The following is a 12452-nucleotide window of genomic DNA, read 5'->3' as shown; positions in this document are numbered from 1 at the left end:
GGTTGATGAATAATCCATACAATGTTTAAAAGTGAACATTGCCCAGTTGGAAGAAACCAGGGAGGGTTTCTTGAAAGTTGCTTCAAATTTGTATCATGGAAGCATGGAACACTCAGAAGAGCACAGGCTTTGGAAGCACACAGTGTCCTTAACCCCACAGCTTGGACTTGTGTTACCATAGGCAACACACTCAACCCTCTGAGTTTGTGCCTTCATTTGCAAAGCGGGCATAATCATACATATTTCACAGAGTTGAAATAGGACTAAGATCTTAAAGTATCTTGGAAAGAGCCCAAAAACTAGTAGATATTTAGTAAAGGGTCTGTATCGTTTACCCACAAAAACTGAGTAAGCTAGAGAAGGATCTGGGGAAGACGTTATAATGTTCTGACATTTAAACAAGCATCTTAAAGAAGAGAGAATGATTTCTGCTGGGGACTTCTTAGGGAGGGACATGACCCCAGGGAATGAAGTAACAGGGAGACATATTTTTACTCAGTATAAGCACCAACTATATAATGATCAGAATATACGGAAATTGCCAAGGATGGCATAATAATAGTAAAGGGCATTTCATCCCTAAAGATATTTTTTTTATTTTTTTTATTGGAGTTCAATTTGTCAACATATAGCATAACACCCAGTGCTCATCCCATCAAGTGCCCCCCTCAGTGCCCGTCACCCAGTCACCCCCACCCCCCACCCACCTCCCCTTCCACCACCCCTAGTTCGTTTCCCAGAGTTAGGAGTCTCTCATGTTCTGTCTCCCTTTCTGATATTTCCCACTCATTTTTTTCTCCTTTCCCCTTTATTCCCTTTCACTATTTTTTATATTCCCCAAATGAATGAGACCATATAATGTTTGTCCTTCTCCGATTGACTTATCATCCCTGAAGATATTTTTAAGGATAGACTATCAGGTAAACATTTTCCAATGGGCTATAAGTAGAGTCATGTGCTGGGTTGGTGGATGGACCAGAACACTCCTAAAACACCTGTAATATCTAACATTTTAGTCTTTATAATTCTCCATGGTCCAGGACACCCACGCTGGGACCTCAATGTTCACTGTTGGCAGATTTTCCCAAGTGTAGGAGTGTCTGCGATGAAACAAATTGAGAGGTGGAGGATAAAAATAACTAGATCTTTTTCATCTAATTCCAGACTGAATGCATATTTTATAAGCTAACTCAAGTTTTCTTCAGGGTACCAGAAAATTCGCAGTTACACTGGAGTGAACCATGGATGCAATTATATCTAAATGCACCCAACCTTTTCCTTTCCAGATTGTCTATAAAGATGGGCTTCTCTATGTCTATGCATCAAACGAAGAGAGCCGAAGCCAGTGGTTGAAAGCATTACAGAAAGGTAATTTTTAAAAGTACTAAAAGGGAGTCCTCAATTGAGTTCTGTTGAGGCTTGGCGGAGGAAGGATGTGGCAGTAAAAGGACCCACTGCCAAGAGAGAATCTGCTGATTTTCCTACCAACCTCAGAGAATGTGCCACGCTCATGCTCATTTTGCATTCTCATTGTCACGTGGAGCGAGCCTGTGGGTAGGATCCCCTTTCCTGCCCTGCACAGAGCTGGCTATTGTGCCTTCCAGCAGCGTGGAGGAAGCCAGACCACCTGCTCTCCATCCACTGTGCTTGTCTTTACCAGGGCAAAGTCTCTGTTCTCCTGGGGCTGGGTCAAGGCCTGTGGCTACCATACTTTGGCTATTCACAGAAAGTTCTAGCTAAGTACTAAGTACTTATCATCTGCCAACTACTGTGTCAAGTACTTAGTAAAACATTTCCTCAAGTAATCTTCTTGACAACTCAATAGAAAGGGGAAATATTATTCTCCCTTTTTCAGATAAGTGAAATTAAAGAGACACGGCCAGTGTCACGTACCTAATAGTGGAGAACTCATAATTCTACTACCCCAGCCGGGCTTTTTAACCAGGACGGTATAAATGCTAGGCAAAACCGGGGATTTAATGGAGCTTTTCCTCAGGGATTCCTCGGCTGCTCTGGTGACAAGCTGTGATAGGAGAGAGAACTTTGCTAGTAATTTGGCAACATGATGTTTCTCCCTGTGATATTCTTATTTGAAAGGAAGATAACTGTGTGAGGATAGTACAGAACTCGAATGGATGACTCTTCTGGTGGAATTTCAGATATTAAGCCCCCAGACAGGGTGAGGTTTTATTTTATTTCATGCTAAGTTTGAGATTAGGGTTCTTTCTCAGTATACTTCAAATTATACCCCTTTAGACAACCACATACTCCACTTTGATGCAAATACATCCTTTTTGTCACACATAGGGCTTCATTTTTCCTTTGCATGAAAGGGTTTAGCAACCTCTTCTGTAGGATAGTCAAGTGGTCCGGTGAGGGGAGAAGCCTCCCTCTTCCTGCTCCCAGCTTGCAGGAGTGAGAAGGGCATCCCTTGTAGAGACAGACAAATCTGCCTCCAAGTCCTGCTTTGCTGTGTCACCTAATAAAACCACCTCCCACCTCTGGATCTCAGTTTCCAGACCTATAAAATGAGAGGTCCCATTGCTTTCTCCCTAGAGTGATCATGAGCCACAAATGAATGACTCACATACATATTAAGGTATCCTACACACAAATGTGAGTCAGTGCGGTTACAGTGGGGCCTGTAGGATGAGCTCTCAGGTGCTGCTTCCCATTCAGGCTCCTCTGGGGGGATTTCCTGGGAGTAGTTGCTGTGTAGACACCTCCAGTGTGCAGATATGAATCATGGCCTAGAGTCCTCTGTGGGTCCTTCTGGAAGGATAGATGGCAGGCAGGTTTGGGTGGGCCCTGGAGAGCTCAGGTAAAGGCACATAGAGCAAAAAAGGAGAGCAGAGGGAGAGAGAGGCACAGGTGAATCTCTTAGCCCCTCGTAAAACTTCAACCCAGTGAAGTCAGGGGGGACCCAGGCTGCCACTAGCTTTCTTCTCTGCCACGTTTCCAGGCTCTTGGGAAGGCTCTGAGCTTTTCTAGAAGCATCCCTTGCAAACTTCAGCACATGTTCTCCTGGCCAGAACTGTGTCTCATGGCCATCTCTACATGCAAGGGAGGCTGCACGACAGTATCTGGTTTTTCCAGCCTCTCTGCTGGGAAAGAGCAAGAGAGAAGGTGGGTGAGATTGGCTGCCAGCTTGAAGGAAACAGCTGTCAGGCTGGCCAACCTGACCAACAAAGGAGTTTCCTCGCTTAAATCCTCTCCCCTATGAAGCCTTTTTCGTCTGCGATTTAGCTCGGGCATGATAAACTGAGCTGGCGTGGGAAGCACAGCGTTTTCCAGATGGTGGCCTATACCCAGGAGGTGTGGGCTGACGTCGTGAGGACTCGGGCGTGTGGGCCACCAGTTCTGAATCCAGCCGACCAGATGTGGCTAAAGCGTGTCCTCCTTTCCAAAACTGAGAACTGCAGCGGGTGCCCCAGGGAAGCTGGCACCTGTGCGTCGGATTATAGGACAGAAAGCTGGGGCCCGAGTCTCAGACGTGCTTCTTACCAGAGGCTTGTGAGCGCGAGCAGGTTACAGCACCTCTCTGCAGCTCACCTAGCTCTCTAAGTGCCCTGAAGACAATCCCAGGTCCCCGCAGGGCTGTCGAGTAGGTGAAACCGGAGGATATATGTGAGGGGACTACGTCAGCTCCTACACACACATCAATATATACGAGTTCCTCTTATTGTCATTATTAAATGGTGCGAGTGTCGCAATGTGGACTTTTGGACTTGGCTGGAAAAGAATTGGTTACCCAGGAAACGAAATTCATGTAGTAGGAAATAACAGGAATCCCGGCACGTGGGGAGCAGGAGCGCGAGTAATGCGCCCAAGGAATCGCAACGACCATTTGGGACCAGGGTCAGAAACCCTGGTTTTCTTTTCTTTTTTTTTTAAGAATTTATTTATTTATTAAAGACAGAGAGAGAGAGAGAGAGAGAGAGGCAGAGACACAGGCAGAGGGAGAAGCAGGCTCCATGCAAGGAGCCCGACGTGGGACTCGATCCCGGGTCTCCAGGATCACACCCTGGGCTGAAAGCGGCGCTAAACCGCTGTGCCACCGGAGCTGCCCAAAACCCTGGTTTTCTAATCATAACTCCTTTTGCTTTTTTGTGACTTCTGTAATAATTTCCCTTTAGTTCCCATTAATATTTAGCTAAGTACTTTCATGCAGGTGCTTTCAGCTAAGCTGAGCTGAGCTAAACCAAGGGAATGGTAACACTCTAAGCCCACTGTTAATTGAACTTGTGCTCTGAGCCAAACGCTGTGCTGGATGCTTTACATACATTATGATTGGATCTGATCCAATGACCCAGCAGAGCAGTAATTATCTCCAAACACTTCCTTGAATCAGAGTTGGAAAGGAGGGGCAGAAGTCTCCTAGGATTAAAATAAAGAATCCTTAAGATGAGCATAAAATCCAGAAGAATTGAAGTCACACAGAGAATCAGTCCTCCCCACCTAGAGACTCTTCTTGAACTATTCTCTGCTGAGACCTTGTAGGCTTCTCTGCTGCATTTTGAGAGAAGCTAATTTGGTGTAGAAACAATATTCTACTCTAATATTAGAATTTCATTTCTTTGGGGGCGCCTGGGTGGCGCAGTTGATTGAGTGTTTGACTCTTGGATTTGGCTCAGGTTGTGATTTCGGGGTCATGGGGTCGGGATCCATGTTGGGCTCCATGCTTGGCTCAGGAGTCTGCTTGGGACTCTCTCTCCTTTGCCCTCTGCCCCGCCTGTGCCTTCCCCCAAAGTGAATGAATAAATCTTTTAAAAAATAATAGCATATTTGAAAAAAAATTCATTCTTTAAACATTGCCCTATTACCATTATTTTTTTCCATTATTTTTTTAATATGCACATATATTCCTAGAAAAGTAGCCCCACAAACCATAGTGTAAATAAGTCAAAGTCACGAAAGACAAAGCAGAGATGAGGTTCAGTTCCAGATCAAGGGAAACTAGAAAACTAAAGGCCACATGTGATTCTGGATTGCATCCCCAATCAGAAATAGTGAATGATTATCAAGGATAATACTGGAACAGTTGGAAAAATTTTGAATATAAAATATTCAGCGACAGTGTTGTTTCAGTGTCAAATTTCCTGAATTGGATAATTGTATTATGGTTATGTAAGGGACTGTCCCTGCTAACAGAAGTCACATGCTGATGTGTTTATGAGTGACAGTGTTTAGGTCATGATATCTGCAACTTGTTCTGAAACGGTTAACAAAACATAATAATAATTTTAAAAAAATTTTAATAATAAATTTATTTTTTATTGATGTTCAATTTGCCAACGTACAGAATAACACCCAGTGCTCATCCCGTCAAGTGCCCCCCTCAGTGCCCGCCACCCAATCACCCCCACCCCCCGCCGTCCTCCCCTTCCACCACCCCTAGTTCATTTCCCAGAGTTTTTAATAATAATAATATGTATATATAGAGAGAAAGAGATAAAGCAAATATGGCAAATAGTTAAAAGTTGGTGAGTCTGGGTGAAGGGTATATGGACATTCATTGTACTATTCTTGAAACTCATCTGTGTGTTTGAAATGTTTCAAAATGAAGAGTGGAGGGAAGTACATGTTCATTCATATTCATTCGAAACTTCTCTTCTTGCTAAGATCTAGTCCTATCCTTCAGCCTCCTTCTATGACAAGAGAACAACATGTGCCCTGACCCGCTTACTTCCTTTACAGATGTATTTCTAGAACCCTTGATCACCAAGTTAATCTGTATATATGTTTTCTAGTTTCTTTTGTAACATTGATAGAAGTTACTTTGTTGTTCTCACTATATACCTGGGTAGACTTTTTTTTTTTTTTTTTGGCTTATTTACTTCTGAGTGAAAGACTTATATCCTTTGGGAAACATTTGCTCTTAGCCTGGTGGCTGGCAAAATAAGGTTTTCATTGTTCTGTGATAACAGCACTTACTGAATGTGTTTCTTCTCTTGGGCCAACATTTGCTCATGCTGTGTTTTCTTCCTGCCTGGTCCCCAGAGATAAGGGGTAACCCCCACCTGCTGATCAAGTACCACAGTGGGTTCTTCGTGGATGGAAAGTTCCTGTGCTGCCAGCAGAGTTGCAAAGCGGCCCCAGGATGTACTCTCTGGGAAGCATGTAAGGTGACCCCTCCCCCTTTGTTGGGCAGGACCCTGGGTGGATGGTGCCCCATTAGGCAAACCTGCCAAACAGAACAGCTCACCGGCTGGGGAAAGGAAGATGTGTCAGATTGGTTGACATCATGAAAATCCAGCCTCAAAAATGCTCTCGGGCAAATGAAGTCTGATTCTAATAACAATATTAACATTTGCCATTCTTCTGTTTTATGAGAAATGTTTTTTTTAATTGGAATCATGAATCAAGCAAAGGGCTGTTTATTTCCTCTCATAATTTTTCCTGGCTTAAGATAGACTCCAAATGGGTAGAATGGGTGAACATATCACCATGGTTCATAACGTAAAATAAGAAACGAAAAAAATCAACATTCTTTTAAAAAAATATGTTAAAGGATAAAATTCAAATAACCCTTTTAATCACCGTATATACCAAGATGATGGACGACCAAGTTTTTAAAAAGACATATTTAAAGGGTTTACCTTTTGTACCCGTTTATTGATTTCTTTTTTTTTAATATTTATTTTTTTAATTTTTTTTTAAATTTTTATTTATCTATGATAGTCACAGAGAGAGAAAGAGAGAGAGGCAGAGACATAGGCAGAGGGAGAAGCAGGCTCCATGCACTGGGAGCCCGACGTGGATTCGATCCCGGGTCTCCAGGATCGCGCCCTGGGCCAAAGGCAGGCGCCAAACCGCTGCGCCACCCAGGGATCCCCGTTTATTGATTTCTTAGTAACACCACAGAAGGTAGCGAAGGGTCTGCTTTAAGTGCAATCAGATTCTATCCGGAGTTATATTCCTAAGAATACCCGCCTGAAACTTCATCTTGGGACAGAGAAGAAGGCCCACTGAGTGGCTCTGCAAGGCTAATGGAAGGAAGGAATTAGGTTGTTTTCTGCTTGTGCCTTATAGGATCCCACCCATCTCTAGGATATTTACATGAGGTGGTCTTTTTTTCTAAGATTTTTAAAAAGATTTTATTTATTTATTAGAGAGAGAGAGAGAGAAAGAGAAAGTGCATGAACAGGGGGAGGAGGAGAGGGAGAGGGACAAGCAGACTCCATACTGAACGTGGAGCCTGAGACAGGGCTTGATCCCATGACCCCGAGATCATGATCTGAGCCGAAATCGAGTCAAATGCTTGACTGACTGAGCCACCCAGGCACCCCATAAGTCAGTCTTATATATTTTAGAAGTTTATCATTGTTTAACAACATTAGGTTTTGAATAAATTAAAAAAGGAGAATTGATTCTGATAGCAGTTTTACCAGCCTTAACAAAATATGCTTGGATTACAACTTTAACAAATTGAATAAGATCAGTGGTGTGATATCACTCTAGGAACTGAAAAACACACAGGGACCTGAGCCGTTATTCAGATTCACCCCATTTTAGTATTGACACCTGACAGTCACATTGGTGGTATCACTAGTAATCTGACAACAAAAATCAATGAACAAATGTCCATTGTGTTTGTTTTCTTTCTTAATTAGGCTACACAATGAACACTTATTAATCTTAAGTATATTATGTTGCCCTTCATACTCACGAATTAGAGTGATTTAATGAACTATACAGAAATTACTGTGTATGGATCCTCCCTCCACTGTAAGGGGCTGAGGAATAATGTTTCCTTACGGCATTAATTCTTTCCCCCGATTACTCTGTCCATGATCTGGCATCATGAGCCAGCCGGCCAGAGTCTAGCTCCGACCCCCAACTCCCTGCGAGGAAGCAGGAAAAAAGGCCAGAGAGAGCACTACCTTGGGATCATCTTCCTAGGCTCTGTCTGGATGGCATCTGCCATATGCTCTGGGTGCAACAGGCTCTTCGCCAACCTCTGAGGAAAGCTATAGGTTTTGGAGGTGCTGTGGCCCCTGAGCAGCAATGATACTGTTTAATTAGCCAAGTATAACTTACTCCTCTGCTGAGTTTCAGGGCAGCCCGTGGGTACAGTTACTAGGAAGGAAATAGTTGAGAGTCTGCTTCTTTCTGTCTCTAAGATGCCCTGGGCCATTCCTTTTCCAGGATACATGACCTACAAGTAAGTTTACCATACACCCCAGTCTCATTCTGTAGCTGGTGACTTGACATAATTTTTAAAATCTTACTTATCCCTGTAAGAAATGTTCCAGTTTGGTTAGTAAACCATACGGTCACTCTACTTATAAGGCACCTAACGGCTTCACACTCATATCCTGGGCATCTATGTATATGTAGAAGTGGAAAGAGAAACCAACAATTATCATAAGAAATGGGAAAAACTATGGGATAGGTTTGCTCATTTATAAATCAGCTACTTATAAGCATCTTGTATGAGTCAATCAAAGAGGAATCAGACATGGATTCTGAACCCTAGCGACATAGGTACTACCCAACGAGGGCAGATATCTATATTTCAAATATAAGGTGGAAATGCGGTAAAATTAATAGTTTAGGGTTTTTTAAAAGATTTTATTTATTTATTCATGAGAGACAGAGAGAGAGAGAGAGAAAGAGAGAGAGAGGCAGAGACACAGGCAGAGGGAGAAGCAGGCTCCATGCTGGGAGCCCGACGTGGGACTCGATCCCGGGTCTCCAAGATCAGGCCCTGGGCGGAAGGCAGAGCTAAACCGCTGAGCCACCCGGGCTGCCCTAGTTTAGGGATTTAGAGGAACTTGAATTTTTTATCCATTTGGGAGGATATTGATAATCAAAGGCAGAGGACTAGAGTCTGAGTTGGGTGTTACAGAAGACAGCAACAAAATCACTCCAGATGCTGTGTCTAAATTCACTTCATCTGAAGCGTTGATCACATAAGCTAGTTCATTCGTCTGCTTCCTAACATTGGGTGTTTGCTTTGTTTTGTTTAAAGTCCCTTCTGATATTACTTGGTTTTGCTTTTCAGACGCTGATCTGCACATTACAACTCACGAAGAGAAACACAGAGTTCCCATCTTCCCAGACAGAGTGGTAAGTCAATATTAAAATATTCTTTGCAGGGGATCCCTGGGTGGCTCAGTGGTTTCGCACCTGCCTTTGGCCCAGTGCGTGATCCTGGAGTCCCGGGATCGAGTCCCGCGTCGGGCTCCCAGTATGGAGCCTGCTTCTCCCTCTGCCTGTTTCTCCTTCTGCCTGTGTCTCTTCCTCTCTCTCTCTCTATGTCTATCATAAATAAATAAATAAAAATAAATCTTAAAAAAATAAAAATAAAATAAAATATTCTTTGCATAGTCAGGATATATTAAATAAACCAAGAGTTGCCAGGTTCAAGACTAGAAAATATGGGCTCCATTCAGACTGTTGAGCAGAGAGAGGGAAGATGTGAGCTACCACCGGTGGCAATGGCAGTATCAAATGTAAGTTCAAATATCACATAATTTGATCATTTTATATTGTTGTACTTAATAACTGGGCCTTTTCTAAACTGTAAGCACATAGTCACCGAAAAATGGGTGCACATGGGAGACTTCCAAGACCACCTCGTGTGAGTATCCCGGTGAAGGATGGGACTCCACAGGGCACAAGCAGAAAATAACCTAATTCTTTCCATCCACTATCCCTTCAAGGCCACTTGGTAGACTCTCCCTGAGATTGCTCTCAGATGCTCTCCAGTTGCTCTCAGATGAACCAAAATGTCCTGATTACTAGTAGTCATGAGAAGAACCTCTAAATTATCCCATCCAATATTATAATCATACGACTCCAAACATCCTTCCAAGTTACAACTCCACATAGCTCAGGTGTACATTGGCTGGCAGCCTGCTTTGCGGGGAGGGCCATAGAGAAGCTGAGATTCCTGACTTTTTTTGTGGTTGGGGCCCAGGAAGAGGGGGGTCTAATGAAAAACAGTCATTTGTGGCTGATCCCATCATGATTCTGGCAGGGGTGGCTTCTGGGTGAGACAATTTTCCAATGCTGATTCTTTGGCTTATGGGAAGTTTTTGTGGGTTTGCCACTAGAGTGCAGATCCAAATGTAGTTTTATAACAGAGGGGTTGTCTTGACCCTCAGCTCTTGGGTTTCTAGTCCTCACATTTCTGCTGGGTCAATTCACCCATCTTGGACAGAGTTCCTTTTGAGATGGCTCCCAGAACCTTCTCCCAAGGGTGGAGTTGGCCGACAGGAAAACAAACAAAACCTTGAATTCTCTGGTTAATAAAACTCTATGCGGCTCACTCTCACAGTACAGGCTGCTGCTCTGCTTTTGTTCTGCTCTCCTGGGTTTGCAGCCAGAGCCTCCTGCATTTAAGGCTTCCCAGGCAGGTATCAGCTTCCTCAAATCCCAGGGCACACATAAAGTGGCCTCCCAGTGATTCTCCAGAAGCTCTCCTAAAAGTTAAGGAGTGTCTCTACCCGTCCACTAGCTCTATGGTTGTCTTGGGTATTTATTTTCAGCTGCATACATTCACGTATACCTCTCTCTTTCTAAGTAAAAACCATATAATCTGTGTGAACCAACATGAAGGACAAAAAGAAATCCTTTATTAGAGTAGGTTAAATTGGGTCTCCCAAATTTCATGTTCTCACCAGAACCTCAAAATGTGACCTTAAAAAAATGTGACCTTATTTGGAAACAGGTTTTTGCAGATGTAATTAATTAAGGACGAAGATGAGATCATACTGGATTAGGATGTGTCCTTACAAGGCGAGGAGAGGACACAGGGAGATACACAGAGAAGAAGGCTGCTTAAGGACCTAGGCAGACCAAAAACCAAATAATCCAGTTAAGAAATGTGCAGAAGACATGAACAGACACTTTTCCAAAGAAGACATCCAGATGGCTAACAGACACATGGAAGATGCTCAACATCACTCATCATCAGGGAAATACAAATCAAAACCACAATGAGATACCCTCTCACACCTGTCAGAATGGCTAAAATTAACAACAGGAAACAACAGGTGTAGGCAAGGATGTGGAGAAAGGGGAACCCTCTCGCGCTGTTGATGGGAAGGCAAACTGATGCAACCACTCTGGAGAACAGAATGGAGGGTCCTCAAAAAGTTAAAAATAGAGCTACCCTATGATCCAGCAGTTGCACTACTAGTTATTTACCCAGAGGATACAAAAATACAGATCCGAAGGGGTGCATGCACCCCGATGTTTATAGCAGCGTTATCAACAGTAGGCAAACTATGGAGAGAGCCCAAATGTCCCTTGACTGATGAATGGATAAAGAAGATGTGGTATAATGTATACAATGGAACATTACTCAGCCAACAAAAGGAATGAAATCTTGCCATTTGTAGTGATGTGGACGGAGCTAGAGTGTATTATGCTAAGTGAAATAGGTCAGTGAAAGAAAGATAAATACCATATGATCTCACTCATGTGGAGTTTAAGAAAGAAAACAGATGAAAATATGGGAAGGGGGGAAAGAAAAAAGGAGAGACAGAAACAAGCCATAAGAGACTCTTAACGATAGAGAACAAGCTGAGAGTTGATGGAGGGAGGGGGTGGGGGATGGGCTAAATGGGGGATGGGGAAGAAGGAGGGCACTTGTGATGAGCGCTGGGGATTGTATGTAAGTGATGAATCACTGAATTCCACTCCAGAAACCAATATTGCATTGTATGTTCAATAACTAAAATTTAAAATAAATAAATAAAGACGTAGGCAGAGATTTGAGTTATGCTGCCACAAGCCAAAGAATGCTAGAACCACCAGGAGTTGGAAGAGGCAAACAAATATTCTCCCACAGAGCTTTTAAAGGGAGCACAGCCACAGTGAAGTCTTGATTTTGGACTTGGGGACTCCAGAACTATGAGAGAACAAATTGGATTTGTTGCAATCCACCAAATGTTATGGCAGCCCAAGGAAACTAATACAATTTTTAATATTTGAAGGTTTTATTTGGTTATCAGCAACATTGCTATTTCCCTTTGGGTACGTGCTCCAATACCGACGCTTGAAAATGATGGCTTTATGAAACGCCTAAGGGCAATGTTCAGAATAAGCAAATTTACAGGGACAAAAGGTTGATTAGTGGTTGCCCAGGGCCAGGACGGGAATGGGTGACGGTTGACGGTCACAGGAGCCTTACGGGAGTGATGGCAATGTGCTCAGACTGGACTGTGGTGATGGTTGCCCAACTTGATAAATTTACCAGACTTCTCTGAGTTCTACATTGACAAAGGGTCAATTTTGTGGTACGCAAATTATAGTCCAAAAAATTTTGTTTTAAGTAAATCTGCGCGCAGAGGATAATATAGGAGCCAGAAACCATTGCATCTAATCTCTGGCAAGGAATTCTTTGGGAAATGTGCTGAAAATTATCAGTCAGGCAAATCAGTGGCTGAGGGTTCCTAAGGCTGTTTTGATTGTAAGCTGCCCTAAGGGATCAGGGATCA

General features: G+C 43.2%; 1 protein-coding gene across 4 annotated transcripts in view; it reads left to right on the top strand.

Annotated features, from left to right (window-relative positions):
- The window catches only part of BMX (BMX non-receptor tyrosine kinase), a 52207-nt gene that overhangs the window by 8595 nt on the left and 31160 nt on the right, over window positions 1-12452 (top strand). For all 4 annotated transcript variants that reach the window (XM_072816633.1, XM_072816631.1, XM_072816632.1 and 1 more), the window contains 3 exons: window positions 1287-1368; window positions 6001-6120; window positions 9008-9072. In XM_072816633.1, the coding sequence (XP_072672734.1) occupies window positions 1287-1368; window positions 6001-6120; window positions 9008-9072 (267 nt within the window). The remainder of the gene's footprint in view (window positions 1-1286; window positions 1369-6000; window positions 6121-9007; window positions 9073-12452) is intronic.

Source organism: Canis lupus, chromosome X (assembly GCF_048164855.1).
Source record: "Canis lupus baileyi chromosome X, mCanLup2.hap1, whole genome shotgun sequence".
Classification (NCBI taxonomy): Eukaryota; Metazoa; Chordata; class Mammalia; order Carnivora; family Canidae; genus Canis; species Canis lupus.
Note: the sequence above shows the minus strand (reverse complement) of the source record. Positions and strands in the feature narration are given on the sequence as shown.